Raw genomic sequence first — 16,352 nt, forward strand, 5'->3', positions numbered from 1 at the left:
TGGTCTCAAACTCCTGACCTCAAGAGATCCTACTGCCTCGGCCTCCCAGAGTGCTAAGATTACAGGCGTGAGCCACTGCACCCAGCCCAAAATAGGCTCTAAATGTAAAAAAAGAAATAGCCAATCATGAAACTGTTTCAATGAATGTTTAAGCCAGAACATGTATATAATTTTTTTTTTCTACATTTAGGCCTAATAAGTGTCTGGAAGTGGCAATTAGGTTTCTCTTACTTCACTGCATTTTCCAAAGGAAGTTAAAACGGAGTTCTATAGTCAAATAAACTAGAAAATGGGTACAAAAATACAGTTAGACAGAATGAACAAGATCTAATATTTGATAGCACAACAGGGTGACTATAGTCAACAATAAGTTACTGTATACTTTAAAAATAACTAAAGGCATTGGAATATTCCTAACACAAAGAAATGATAAATGCTTGAGGTGATGGATACCCAATTACTCTGATTTGATTACACATTGTATGCCTATATCAAACATCACATGTAGCCCATAAATATAGACAAATATTATGTACCCATAATAATTAAAATTGTTTTAAAAAATAAGCTGGAAAAACAATTTAACAAGTTTAAATAGGTTATTGAGGATTTTGCAGAGCCAGAATTTTAAGAGGTGGGAAAATTATGCTGTGTTTCTTAAACGATTTGGTCATGGAAGCCTTTTTTCAGAGTATCTGGCAGAACTAGTGTTTTATAAAATGTGGTTTGAAAAACATCACATTATGCATTTTATGGAGCTATGCTGATATTCAAAAAATTGGGGATAATGTCTTGGAAAGTATCACTCCCTATGAAAAACAAAACCACAAACACTTCTCATACTTCAACTTCTTTTGTAGATTCTTTTAAAATCCTTGAGTTAGAAGCCACTAGATATAAAGCCATTTTAATCAGAAAAGCACTTACTTCTCTGTAAAGCATAGTGCCCTCATATCTTGCTCAATCTTTCAAAAATATCTATTGAGCATCTACTATTTGCCATTAATTAAAAAGAGAGTTCCTGACCTCAAGAGGTCTACAGTCTATCAAGAAAGAAAGACAAATAAACAGGCAACAGCAATGCAATATGATAAAGTGATATAGAACACTATAGGAGAAAAAATAAAAAAACTATGCTGTCTTGAAGAGTCAGAAAAGCTTCTCAAGGAAAGTGAAATCTAAGTTGAGACCTAAGGAAGAATTATCAGAGCAAAGAGAATGGAAAAAGAGCATACCAAACAAAGCAGGAAAACATGTATAAGGGCCCTTCTAGCTAGCTATATATGCATTGTAGAACATAAGCCTTTCCCAAATTCAGGCATAGTAAGACTGGTAAGATGTCTTTTATGCCTGAACTCTTTGGATTTCCTTCAACTTATGGAAGAAAAGATAATAGGAAAAATTAAGTTTGTTTGGCTTTCTCCAAATTTTAATTAATCCAAAGGTAGTGTAAGAGTTTTTTGTTTTTTTTTTAAATCAAACTAAAAGAAAAAAAACTTGACAAGAGCTCAGCCTTCTCAGGTTAAATTATGCATAAGTAAAATTTATTAATAAAAGTGTCGCAATGACCATATACTTCAGGTAAAAGGAAATATGTTCATGACATAACTGTCTATCAAAAGATGCACTTTATGAGATTAATTATAGACCTAGAGAATTGTCACTGTCTATACTGTCCATAATATGATGTTGTACCTCATATAATAATTATCTAAGTTCTTATAAATTAATTGTGTTGTACCTCAATAGTGGATTCCACTCTCCTCCATTCTGCAAAAACATCGTTGTCTGTAACTGTAACTCCTCAACTGTCAGCAAATTAAGTGTTCTGGAAGAGATATCAGAGAAAAACTGCCCTAAATGAAAAATTAGCTTAGCAAACACTATAACAACTAGCATGGCAGCAAGCTCCAAGATCATGATCACTGGATTTATGTTTCCCAATTAAATGACAACTATCTTCTCCAGATAGCTGGAACACACTCCATCAGGAGACTAATTTAAACCAACAATTCTTAAGAATCCTCCCAAAGGCAACAGCTTTGGAGGAAAACTACTAATCAAGACCCTCGAATCAAGCAAATGACAACAGAAGGTAGACAGCTTCTTCCTCAGGCACCAGGCAAGATCAATTTTCTGATACCTCTGATCCATTTCCCTCTTTTGCTCCTTATGGTTAGGCACTCCCTAGAAATTGCCTAAATGTTTGTCAATATGCTCTCACATATCTTCATCGTTTTATTCTTCATCTTTATTGTCTTTTTTGGCCGCCTTAAGAAATGCAAGCTGTTTGAGCAGCTTTCTCAGACCACAGCTACTCTCTGAATCTTTCAGATTCCACTGCAAAAAAATAACTGCTCCTTAAAACTCTTGGGGAGGTCAGTTTCCTCTCACAGGTATGTAATGATATGAACTTTCTTCATATCATTAACCCCAATCTTCACTCTTGTAAAAACTGGATCTTTACTCCAATTCAACAAAATACTTCTGCTATAATCATTACAGCACTATCAGCAGAACCAAGCTGACCAGGGGAGGTCAGCTGGAGATATCCTCACTGCATTAATCAGTTTTCTCCAAAGATTTTGCAGATATCTCCACAGGAACTATTTAACTCCATTGAGAATATGCCCACCTCAAAGAAACAATTATTGGTTCACTCCTGTTGTGATATTTATATTCCCAATATTTTCTGTAACCCACTTAGGGATTATTTATGCCAACAGCAGGCTTTCATCTGCCTCGCATATGCAAACCTATCCTGCATATACAGAACAACTGTTAAGAGATTTTCAGATATTTAAAACCCTTTTCTCTCCAGTGTACCATGTTTCCCTAAAAAGGACAACCACAGTCTTCCAAAACTAGGCAGGTAGAAGCTCCTCAGGACAGCTCCTAGAAGGGATAATTGACTCTCTTTATGCATACTGTTCAAGATACTATTCCAACAGCAAGAATACTAAAATAGAACCAGAAAATGTGGTCCAAAATTTGACTATCATCATCTGCTCTGGAAGCCCAATAAACCAGTTTAAATTCACTACCCTACATTGTCATGGACAATCACATAGGCTTTGATTTCCTCTTACCAAAACAAGAGGCAGTTTGTGTTAGTACTTTCTGTTGGACCTCCATAAAAATCACTGGGTAGGTGGAACAGGTTTTAGTTAGGCTAAAGGAAGAGGCTAGTCGCCTCTGTAGAATAGACCCAGCTGGACTTGTTAGAACATGTTTTTGTAGCTTGGGTTTGGTAATCTAGGTCCTGGGTACAAATTCTAGTATAAGAATAATCACTTTGCTTCTGGTAATTGTATTGCAATTGGCTGATGCTTTCTGTTCACAGTATTAAATGCTGTTGTATAACCATCAAGTCACATGATTCAACAATTGCTATGGTTTGAATACTTGTCTCCTCCAAAACTTGTGTTGAAATTTAATCTCCAATGTGGCGGTATTGGAAGCTAAGGCCTTTAAAGGTGATTGGAGCATGTGGGCCCCACCCACATGAATGGATTAATCCATTCATGGATTAATGGGCTCTCATGGGCAGGGAATTGGTGGTTTTATAAGAAGAGAAAGACCTGAGCTGGCATGCTAGCACTCTCAGCCCCTACAATGTGATACCTTGAGCTGTCTTGGCACTCTTGAGACTTTTTAGAGTTCCTGCCAGTATGAAGGTTCTTACCAGATGTGGCCCCTTAACCTTGGGCTTCTCAGCCTCCATAATTGTAAGAAATGTATTTCTTATCTTTATAAATTACCTAGTTTCAGGTAGTCTGTTATAAGCAACAGAAAATGGACTAATACAACAATGTTCACTAACAAGAAGACCTGAGCCTAATCACTACCATTGAAACTTGATACACAATCATAACCCAGTAAATAGCAATACAGATCTAGATTAATCACAACTCTAAAAGATAACAGTCTGAACTTCAACTCAGGCCGAAGAAAGACCAGAAAAGAACTGAGAACTTGCAAAAACATACAACTTGCAAAATGCATAAGTTGTGGCAATGTAAGAAACTACTGAAGCTTAAACATATTGTCTGCTCAACCAAATGCATGTTTCAAGACCACAAACTGACCCAACAAATAACTTTGCACAGATTCATGTGTTCTAAAGACATTGACTATTCCAGCAATTCCCTAGTTTCCAAATTTTCACCAATATCTGCCAAGACAATCCAGAACTAACTCCAGGACCCAAATTTCTATATGTACCCTTCCTTTGGAGATTCCTCATGGTTTCTGGTGCATACTGTTACTGCAGCAAGCTAACAAACCTAGCTTTCATTACAAGTGAGATCCTGGTAGTCTTTGGCCAATGGGCTATGCCAGTATAAATGAGTCAAAGGGTTCCCTTTTAAATAAGACACAAAGGTTCTATCTTCATATGCATGTGAATCCTATATTAAATACATAAATGCCTAGTAACATTACCAGTATTAAATAAGAGTTCATCACTATTAATCATAGCTATTAAATAACAATGTATAAAGCTGCAGATATAAAAACTGACAGCCAACCTGTGCTAATTAAAAACACTTGTAGGCCAGGTGCAGTGGCTCACGCCTGTAATCCTAGCACTTGGGAGGCCGAGGCGGGTGGATCCTTTGAGCTCAGGAGTTTGAGACCAGCCTGAGCAAGAGTGACACCCTGTCTGTACTAAAAAAAAATAGAAAGAAATTAGCTGGACAACTAAAAATATATAGAAAAAATTAGCTGGGCATGGTGGCGCATGCCTGTAGTCCCAGCTACTCGGGAGGCTGAGGCAGGAGGATTGCTTGAGCCCAGGAGTTTGAGGTTGCTGTGAGCTAGGCTGATGCCACGGCACTCTAGCCAGGGCAATAGAGTGAGACTCTTGTCTAAAAAAAAAAAAAAAAAAATTTGTAATCTTAATACTCCTTAATACTCCTTGAAAATAATTTTTCCTTATCTAAAAATGTATATTTGATATGTTTTTCAAAAGTTTCCCAAATTTTGAGATAGCTGATTTAAAGTTAACTAATTTAGCAAACTGCTGTAAAAATAACTGAAACGTTATTTCTAATAACGTTACATATGCAAGGGCACTGGCATACTACTGTTGTGAACAAGCTTTATTTTTAAGTAAAAAATGAAAGCCCAAACAAAATGTTTTGCCTCTGAATGGTATTGTAAGCTTAAGGGGATAAAAAGTCATTAATGACAAATGTATTTTCATTTTTCAATGTTTTTAATTTTTTATAAAGATATTAATTAAGCCTCATAGTCACTAAGAAATTTTTACTTAGGTTTCATGATCCTTTTGACTTCATGCTTTTAAATGGAGTCATTTATCTTCAAAATATGACAACTTTCAGAATCCATTAAAAATTATTTTATTTAAATTATGTTTTCCAAAAGAGAGGGTTCTGTGCTAGTCGTCTTTGAAAGTTTTCATACCTAGAAAAGAAAATACATATTATTTACAACACAACTGAAATAGGATCTTTCATAATCTGCCAAATGACTTACCAAAACAATTTTACATGCCATTTCTAAAAAGCTAAGATAAAAAAGCTAAAAAGATAATCTAGAAATTTCATTATTCTTATAAAAAGATAGCAAGTATAGAGGTTTAAGTATGAGAGCAGTTTTGATTAACTTTTATCAGAGCACAAATCATAATAAATTTTACTAATTGTTCTCTTCTGCAAATTTGAGGGCTATTAATAGAAGGAACCTAAGGAAAAATATCAAATCACATTCCCTCATTTCATAGATGAGCAGATGAGAGTAATTTGCTAAAGGTCACATAGCTAGCTACACTGTGACACAGCTCAAACCTAGTACATCTCAGTGCTCTCCTACATACACCACAGTATCACTTTTTTTTTTTTTTTTTTTTTTTTTGAGACAGAGTCTCACTCTGTTGCCCAGGCTAGAGTGAGTGCCGTGGCGTCAGCCTAGCTCACAGCAACCTCAAACTCCTGAGCTCAAGCGATCCTCCTGTCTCAGCCTCCCGAGTAGCTGGGACTACAGGCATGCACCACCATGCTCGGCTAATTTTTTCTATATATATTTTTAGCTGTCCATATAATTTCTTTCTATTTTTAGTAGAGATGGGGTCTCGCTCCTGCTCAGGCTGGTCTTGAACTCCTGAGCTCAAACGATCCGCCCACCTCGGCCTCCCAGAGTGCTAGGATTACAGGCGTGAGCCACCGCGCCCGGCCCACAGTATCACTTCTCAAAAAACTCCTCCTAAGCATCCCCCCACCACTGGGATATTCAAAGTGTAAAGAAATACCTACAAAACAGAAACATGGGAAAGCTGGGCAAAAAGATTTATTAGTCATTCATGTTCAGGGTGCAGTATACCCTGATACCCCAAATGTACACCCTTATTACCCAGATCAAGACTTGCTAAACTTAAGGAAAAAAAGTTTTGATTGATATTTCAAGTCTCATATATGGTACTTCTAAGTCAAAATATACAAAAATTTACAACCTTAATAGTGGTTCCTAAAACACAGGCAATTATATTTTCCTGTCTTTATAAATTCATAATGGCTACTATATAAACAGAATATTTACAGTAAAAACCGTTCCTGATCTGAACTCTTTAATACACACTTTAATGGCATGTAAATATTAATGTATGCTGATGTCCACAATAAAAGTATATGTTTAAATGTCAAAGAAAGAATACAGTCACAAGCAATACAAATATTCAGTTACTGAAAGTCTTAATATTAGAGACAGAAAATACCTCATACCATTTCAGAACCACATTGGCTGGAATGAACATTTCAGAGGGACTTGGTGTCATCTGGGCCTGAGACACAGCAAATGATGAAGCAAAATTGTAGAAGTTGTCCAACATCTTTTGTGTAAACTATAAAGTTAATAATAGATTAATGGATTATACTAAATACTCCATTTAGACTTCAGTATTTTTAATTAAAAATGTTCCTGTATTAAATTGGTTTTAAGAACTGTAAGTTCTAAGACAATCTAGTGCTGAAAGTTAAGCATCAAAATGTTATTTTAATGTTCAGGGTGCAACATACCCTGATACCCTAAATATACATGTTTATTACAGATCCAGGCTTTCTAAACATAAGAAAAAAAATTTAGTCATAAAATTTTTGACTCATACAATGACATTGTAGAACATGTTATTCACTCCAAAAAAAAAGGGGGGGGGATTTTTTTTTCCCTCAAAATATTTCTTTCATCTCCACATCTGTATCCAGTAACTTCCCTTCCTCAAATGCCACTCTCCTAACATCAACCTATTTTCTCATATAAAATAGTAACTATCTCTAAGAAGTCTTTTTCTTGCCAGAAACATGAGTTTAAATTGATAAAGAAACAACTGGTTACTTCCCATCTTTAAAAAGAAAAGTAGTAGTACTCTATTTCTTCTATTTCCTAACCTGTTGTTTCTTATTGATCCTAAAATGGTCAATTCACTAAAAATACTCCAAGTCTTCTTGGTAGAAGCTAAAAGTAAACTGATTCATATTTCCTGAGAATCAGATGGGTTTAAGTACTAAACCTGAAAGTAAATATACTTCTAGAGATAATACTACCTTCTACTCACTCAAAAATACAAACCAGCCATGAAGGCTCCTGATGTCTCTTCTCTACACAAGAGAAATCACCTTAATTAGGTTTTTTAATTTGTTTGTTTAACAATATGAAGGTAATATAATCCAAGAAACTCTACTTTAGGGTACTTGAATTAATATCAGAGTTCAGTATGATCATTAACTAAAAGCTCAATATTAGAAAAAAATCAACAGTAGCCCTTCACACCAATGAAAAAAATTTTTAAATGTAACTTTAAAAAGATTCAATTGAGAATACAAAGTCTTTCCAATACCTAGAAAAAAATACTAAGATAAGCTGATAGGACATTTGTGGAAAATATGATAAAATACGATAAATATTGAGAAACAGAAAACAAAAAGACCTATACATATTCAATGGAAAGATATACTATGTCGCAGATGGGAAGACAGTGGTAGAGGTGGCCGGTTCTCCCCCAAATAAACCTATAAATCCAATGCTATTTCCAAAATTCCAACAAGGTTTTTCATGAAACTCGACAAGCTGATACTGTTTCATGGAACTCAACAAGCTAATAAAATTATTATGAAGAATACCTAAACCTATTTTGATAAGTAGGAAGAGGAACTTGCCCTACCAGATACTAAGACTTATTGGCAAAGGAACAGGCAAATACACTAATTGGAATAAAAGAGAGAGCACAGAAAAAAAAAACCAAGCACATGTGACAACATGGTATATAAGAAAGACACTATTATTCAGGAGTAAAAAAAAAAATGGGGCTAACTATTCAATTAATGAGGCTAGGACAACTAGTTTTCCATAAGGGGAAAAATGAATTTAAATCTCTTCTCATACCAGCCTGAACAAGAGTGAGACTCCATCTCTACTAAAAATAGAAAAATTAGCTGGGCGTCATGGCATGTGCCTGTAGTCCCAGCTATTTGGGAAGCTGAAGGAGGAGGATCGCTTGAGCCCAGAAGTTTGAGGTTGCAGTGAGCTACGATAGCGCCACTGCACTCTACCCAGGGCAACAAGAGCAAGACTCTGTCTCCAAATAAATAAATAAAATAAAATAAAATATAAAGCTTTAAGGCTTTAACAACTATAGAAGAACACCTTTACATATCAGGGTAGGGAAAGATTTCTCAAATATTAAAAAAAGAAAACTCCACAAATCATAAAGGAAGCAACTAATAAGCTTATCTACTTAAAAATATGTCTGTATGCAAAGACGTCATAAGCAATATTTAAAAGACAAGCAACATACTAGGAGGAAAAATTTGCAATATATTTAACAAAGGATCATTATCAAAACACCTAAAGGTCTCTTCCCAAAAGACTAAATTAAAAAGTGCAAAAAGCAATACAAAAGAAAATTGGACAAAATATATAAACAGTCAATTTCTATAAAAGGAAATACAAATGCAGCCCAAAACGTGAAAAGATGCTCACGATCACTAGTAATCAAGAAATACAAATGAAAATAATATTCTAATTTTCACCCACCAGCCAGTTTAGCAAAATTTTAAGATTCTGATAAATGTTAATGAGAATATATAAACATCTATCAGTATAGAAATAAAAAGCTGTTGAGTGAACAGTAAGTTATACAGAATGATACCATTTATATTTGTTTTTAAAACATACAAAAGAATAAACAAACAAGAAGGAAAAATAACAGAACGAGAAAACAAGGGATTGAACACAGAAGAGAAATAAAAAGAATTTCTATGGTAATGGTGAAAGAATAGTCAGACCACAGTAGAACAACAATGAAAGGAGGGTTCCAAGAGGGATGTTTCTAAGACAAATTTGAAACTGATACATTTAAATATATTGAATGGGAATTTACACTTGAAGAGTTTGGGCATAAATCAGAAATGGAAACACAGAACTCTATACAAAGGAAAAAAATGAGGAAAATGAAACTAGGAAAAATAAACAGTTATACAAGAAATGATTGTACTACACGTGGCTCAGTTCTGAAAAATATTTGCCTAGTCGTAATACTGAAAACTCTTGAGTATTAATTTAACAAAAATTTATATTGGGAAAGTGGGGAGAAAAGTATGTATGTTGGGGAGCAGGAGAATAAGAGAACTACAATCATCATGTTTCCTATTGGTAGGTCAATGGAAAACATCTGTAACAGAAAAAAACAGACCAAGCAAGGTTTCTCTGATAAATGGAAGTAATAAACGTTAGAAAAAAATAGGTTAAAAAAAGGGTTGAAAGTGATAGCTTCTGAGCAGTAGGAGTAGAATATAACATAACAGCACAGCTGTTTTGCATATAAAACTATTTGAGTTTTAAACCAAGGATATGTGCTACTTTAATAAAAATTTAAATAGGAGTAACTGAGAGCAATTAAATTAGAAACATGTTTAAACACATACACAAATAGTACTACACATATTTTGTGGATACACAGGAATTTTTTTAAAGCACTAAAATATGGATAGAAAAAAATACATGAAGTTAGAAGAGTACATGGAAAGTACATGGAAAGTAAAAGGGAGAGAGAGAAGCAGGCAGCAGTGACCTGTAGCATTTTATTTCTTTTTCAAAACAAATTAGTAGCAAATATGACAAAATGTAACAGTTAAATCTAGGTGAAAGAAACTTGGAAGTCTTAGTATAAAAACCCTACTATAAAAAAGAGCTCTATAAAGAGAGTTTTGTCTACCTATTCCTATCTATTTGTGCTTAGAAAATGCCTGGCACAGAAGAGATAAACAATAACTGTTTATGGAATGTATAAATTATTCTCTGTACTGTCTTGTGTATTTAAAATATTTCATAATAAAATATTTAATAAAAAATATAAGTGCTTTCTTAAAAAGCTCAAATAATTTAGTTACAGTAAAAAGTCTTCCTACCCTTCTCCAGGGATAACTTAACACTTTGATGTGTATTTTCCAGAAACTTCTAATGCTGTCTACATGGGATACTGTTAAGTATTGTTTTACAGTTTGTTTTCAGCACAGCAGTTTATTTTTTAAATTACTGAAGAAAAAATTTTGAGATCCAGACTCTGTCATTTTTATTTCAGTCCATTTTCAAGAGATCATATGACAAATCTGCCCTTAAATTCATGACCACAACCTTCAAAAGTGTGCCTTTGGTGCTGCCCAACAAATCCATAAGGTTTCCCTAGACCATTCACTCTCGTCCTCCTCTCCTAGAGGACTTGTTTAATAGTCCTTTTAAATTTTCTAGTATCTCCTTTTCCCTTTTCTAGTATCTCCTTTTCCCTCAATTTTAGCAGATGATCCTTCTATTTCACTGAGCAAAGAGCAGAAATCCGGAGAGAGCCTGCACAAGTTCATCTACCAACCTCCTATATCCATACCCATACATCCATTATCCTATCTGAAGGGAACACCTCCACATATGCTGCCAGTTTCTACTCAAGGATTCTGCTTTAGCAATTCTCCCTGCTCTCTTATGCCAGTTTTTTCCTCTCAAAATTAGGGTAAGTGAAATAAGCCAAGTATAGAAAGACAAATACCACATGATCTTTCTTATATGTAGAATCTTAAAAAAGTTGAACTCATAGAAGCAGAGAACAGAATAGTGGTTGCCAGGGGTTGGAGAGTGGAGGAGAGGAAAATGAGGAGATGCTGGTCAAAGTACAAAGTTTCAGTTTCACAGGATGAATAGGTTCTGGAAATTTGTTGTACAACATGGTGACTACAGTTAATAATAATGTATAATCAAAATTTGCTCAGCCTGAGTAAGAGCGAGACCCCATCTCTACTAAAAATAAAAAGAAATTAGCCGGACAACTAAAAATACATAGAAAAAGTTAGCTAGGCATGGTGGTGCATGCCTGTAGTCCCAGCTACTCGGGAGGCTGAGGCAGAAGGATTGCTTGAGCCCAGGAGTTTGAGCTTGCTGTGAGCTAGGCTGACGCCACAGCACTCTAGCCTGGGCAACAGAGTGAGACTCTGTCTCAAAAAAAAAAAAAAAAAAAAAATTTGCTAAGAGATTAGATCTTAAGTGTTGGTCACCACAAAAAAATAAGTACATGAGGTGATGGATATGTTAACTGGCTTGATTTAATCATTTCACAATGTAAACATATCAAAACATCACATTTATACCATAAATATATACAATTTTGTCAAGTATACCTTAATAAAGTGGGGGGGAGGAAGAAAACAATGAAATATGCATTGTATTACCTGAGTGAATGAGTCAACTGAGGATACAGCAGCACTGCCTACAGGAGTCTGCTGAGCCAGGCTGTCTAATAATTCCACTGAAATTCCAATCTGAGCAACAGATGGAGTTCGGACAATATTCATGGCTCCAAAAGGATGTTGGCTTCCTTCTCCTGAAAGAAATGAACATGTGCCACATATTTCAAATTTAACTTGCAGTCATAAAAATTCCTTTGTAAATATGTGAAGAACCTCTAATTTAGACACGCTAAAAAGTTTTCTTACGTGCAAGTTTGTTTCTTTTCAGATATACGTAAAAGGCTACTTAATTTTTAGGATATGAACAAAGAATAAGAGAACTAAAAGTTTCCCACCAGAAAAACAGCTGTTACTTTTCTAAATCTTAAAACTACTAAAGCTAGAAACAGTAACAGAATCAGAGAAAAATAAATAAGAATTAATTAGATAAACGACTCCCAATGCTAACTCTAAAAGGATACTGTTAAACATTTTTAGAACTAGTTTTAATATTCTCTCACTATTCCATTAAAGAAAGATCTTCTTACATTGTTATTATTACCAATAAACATGGCATGTTTTACTAAATGCCACAGATCATCCCTCTCTATACTTGACTGTTATCAAATAGGCAATAAAGAAATCTGCAGCTTAGTCATGAAAAATATTTATTAACTTTTCCCCTTTATATAAAATGGAATCATTAAATATACACCTGAGCAACCACGTGTAAGTGCCAGTTAACTTATATTGGGGAAATATAAACCAAGTTTATTAATCCATATAAGACATAATCATAAAGGCTAGTCCAATGAAGAAAAAAAAAATCATACAATCAATTTTTAGATTATTTGCTGTTTTCATATGACTATAGAATGTTTAATCAAATACTGATGAACAAAAAATCTGGGACAACACATACTTCTAATAACTAGAATACTCACTGCAAGTATCACAACTCTTCTTAAATTTTCAAGCATATGAATAAAAACTTATAAATGTGTTTTTCTATTATTTAAACACACACATACATACCCCTCTCACTAAACATGGCTAGTTTCAGTTTTTTTCAATATTTTAAAATTATTTTGTCAGGGCATGATGGCTCATGCCTGTAATTCCAGCACTTTGAGAGACTGAGGCAGGAGTATTGCTTGAGGCCAGGTATTCAAGACCAGCCTGGGCAATATAGCAAAATCCTGTCTCTACCAAAAAAAAAAAAAAAGAAAAGAAAAGAAAAATTAGCTGGGTGTGCTGGTGCATGCTTGTAGTCCCAACTACTTGGAAGGCTAGACAGGAGGATCATTTGAACCCAGGAGTTTGAGGCTGCAGTGAGCTATGATCGTGACACTGAACTACAGCCTGGGTGGCAGAGTGAGAACTTGTCTCTATAAAAACAAAACACAAAATTTCAAAATTAAAAAAAAAAAATGGCCAGGTACAGTGGCTCACCTATAATCTTAGCACTTTGGGAGGCTGAGGCAGGAGGATCACTTGAGGCCAGAAGTTTGAGATCAGCCTGAGCAAAAGTGAGACCCTGCCTCTACAAAAAAATAGCTGGCCATGGCAGTGCACACCTGTAGTCCCAGCAACTAGGGAGGCTGAGGCAGGAGGATCACTTGAGCCCAGGAGTTTGAGGTTGCTGTGAGCTAAGGGCCCTCCACTGCACTCTAGCCCAGAGTACAGACCCTGTCTCAAAAAATAAATAAATAAAGTGAATTTCTTAAGACAAGATATAGTTGAGTCATGTTTTTAATACATTCTGCCAATCTCTGCCTTTAAGTAGAGAGTTTAATTGTGTTAAATAGATACTTGCTAGTGTACCCTTTTAATTTCCTTGTCATTTCTTTTACTACATATTTTTTGTTATTTTCTTAGTGCTTGCACTGGAGATTATAATTAATATCTTAATTTATAAAACCTAGCTTGGATTAATACCTAATTTCAATAGTATACAAAAAACTTTGCTCCTCTATAGTTTCCCCTCCCCTTATGTTGTTACTGTCACAAATTGTATCATTATACATAGTGTGCCCATCAACACAGATTATAATTTTTGTTTTATCCAGTTGTCTTTTAAATCAGAAGAGAAAAAAGAGCAAAACAACCAAAATGTACACTAAAACACTGAGTTTTATATTTACCAATGTAGTTACCCAGTGTCCTATAATTCAGCCTGAAGGAATCCCTTTATAGCATTTCTTATAGGACAGGTCTGCCAGCAATGACTCCGTTTTTGTTTATGTGGGAACGTCTTCATTTCTCCTTCACTCCTGAAAGATAGTTTTGCTGGATACTGAATTCTTGGTTGACAGCTTTGTTTCTCTCAGAATTTTGAATGTTATTTCACTATCTTCTAAACTTCACAGTCTCTAATGAGAAATCGGCTATTAATCTTATCAAGGATCCTTCTAAGTGATGAGTTATTTCTCTTGATGTTTTTAAGATTCTGTCTTTGACAGTTTTATGATATGACTTGGTGTGCAGTTTATCCTACTGAGTTCATTGAGCTTCTAAAGTGTGTAGATTACTGTTTTTCATCAAACTTGAGAAGTTTCCAGGCATTATTTCTTCAAACATTATCTTAGTCTGTACAGGCTGCTCTAACAAAATACCATAAATGGGGTGGTTTATAAACAATAGAAATTTATTTCTCACAGTTCTAGAGGCTGGAAGCCCAAGATCAAAACACCAGCAGATTTGGTGTCTGATGACAGCCTGTTTTCTGGTTCATAGCACCTTCTTGCTATGTCCTCACCTGGTAGAAGGGCAAGGGATCCCTTTCATTCCACCTCCATGACCTAGTCACCACCCATCTCCTAATACCTTGGAGGTTAAGATTTCAACATATAAATTGGGGGAGGAGGGACACAAACATTAAGCCCATAGCAAATATTCTTTCCACCTCTTCTCACTCTCCTTTCCTTCTGTTATACCCATTACACTGTGTACGCTGGTGTCTCATAGGTCTATAAGGCACTGCTCTTCAAACTGGATAGTTCAATTAACTTATCTTCAAGTTCACTGATTCTTTCTTCTGTCTATTCAAATCTGCTATTGAAATCCTCTAGTAAATCTTTCATTTCAGTTTAACACTTTTCAACTCTAGAATCTCTGTTTAGTTCTTTAATTTCTATACTGATATTCTCCATTTGATGACACATCATCCTCATTTCCTTTAGCTCTTTGAGCAAAATAAAGACAGTTTGCTTAAAGTCTTTCTGCTTTTTGGGGACAGTTTCTGTTATTATAATAACTATAATTACTATAATTACAGAAATTATAAATTATATTATAAATTATAGAAATTATAAAAGCTATAATTATAATAATTTCTTCTGTGTAAGGACCTTACTTTCTTGTTTCTTTGTATACCTCATAATTTTATATAGAAAAATGGACATTTTTAATATTACATTGTAGCAACTCTAGAAATCTGGTATTTCCCCCTTCTCAGGGTTTGTTGTTACTGTTTGTTATAGTTGTTTTCTTATTTAATGACTATTCTGAACTGAACTAATTCTACAAAGTCTGTTTCTTTGTGTGGCCACTGAAGTCTCTGTTCCAATAGTTTAGTGGTCAGCTCGTGATTAGAAAAAAATTTCATCAAACATCTGCAATCAAAAAATTCTCCCAGTCTTTGAAGATGGGCTCTATGTGCTGGGACAAGCCCTGAATACTTAGCCAGGCAGTTTATAATTGCCTTAGCCTTCATTTCCTGCCTGTGCTGAGCCTAAAAGTCAGCAAGAAGAGAGCACTTAGGGCCGCCTCAGGTCTTTCCTGAGCATGCCTATCTGGGCATGCACATCCCTTCTACATTCCCAGGAATATGTCAGAGAATTTCAAAGCCCTCATTCCCCAAAGCACCTCATTTCCCAGCCTTTCCTCACAAGCTTTTTGGTTAGTCTATTTTTTGCCCCAGCTGTTGTCCTTTGCCTCAGGCACATTGACTAATACATATGTCTGTAAATATTTTTGGCAAACACCCTCAAGGTGGTCACTTTTGCATTGGGAGAGTTCCCAGTTAGGTGAGAAAAAGGCAAACCTTTTGAGCCAGTCTTCCAGAAAGCCACCAGACAGATCAAAACAAATTAATTACAATTCTTTGTGAATGAGGTCTATTCCACTCCCACTACTAGTATCAACAATGGAGACAGTATTTTCAAGGCTACCACTGAGGTGGAGAAGCAGGGGAGAGTTAAATGCCACAAAGCTCACTGTTCTGAGGTTCAGTGGTGTTTCTTGATTAAGTATTCTTCTTGGTGCTACAAACTTTTATTTAGTCGCCAGAGTTCTAAAAAAGTTGGTTGTGACAGTTTTTGCCAGTTTTTTGCTGTTGTTGCTTTTACGGAGAGATGGATTTTTGGAGTTCCTTACTTTACCATTTGGTTTATATTAAACCTAGAATTATGCTAAGTCCAGAAAATACACTGCTGTTTGTCTGCCTAACAAGTACCAGTGATACCAACTAAGAAAAGAGATTCAATACAATCTTCTATTGCCTTAGTTTGAACTACCTGGGAAGTGATTTGCTCAGGAAGAAAAGTCTTGTCATCTTGGACTTGCATCCTTTGTCACACACAAGCTCTTGGTGACAGAGGCCCTAAGTTAAACTGGCTAAGATCC

At 35.2% G+C, this 16,352-nt stretch overlaps 1 protein-coding gene across 2 annotated transcripts in view; it reads right to left on the bottom strand.

The window, feature by feature from the left end:
- Positions 1 to 5,076: 5,076 nt before the first annotated feature.
- The window catches only part of HIKESHI (heat shock protein nuclear import factor hikeshi), a 33,976-nt gene continuing 22,700 nt past the window's right edge, over positions 5,077 to 16,352 (bottom strand). Inside the window, exons 3-5 of one of the 2 annotated variants that reach the window (XM_069469101.1) lie at positions 11,730 to 11,881; positions 6,741 to 6,799; positions 5,077 to 5,427 (exon numbers count right to left, since the gene is read on the bottom strand). In XM_069469101.1, coding sequence (XP_069325202.1) covers positions 5,373 to 5,427; positions 6,741 to 6,799; positions 11,730 to 11,881 — 266 coding nt within the window. In that variant the 3' untranslated portion in view covers positions 5,077 to 5,372. Of the gene's footprint in view, positions 5,428 to 6,740; positions 6,860 to 11,729; positions 11,882 to 16,352 lie in introns of both variants that reach the window. The other variant, XM_069469100.1, reaches the window with a different exon arrangement.

Source organism: Eulemur rufifrons, chromosome 6, assembly GCF_041146395.1.
Source record: "Eulemur rufifrons isolate Redbay chromosome 6, OSU_ERuf_1, whole genome shotgun sequence".
Classification (NCBI taxonomy): Eukaryota; Metazoa; Chordata; class Mammalia; order Primates; family Lemuridae; genus Eulemur; species Eulemur rufifrons.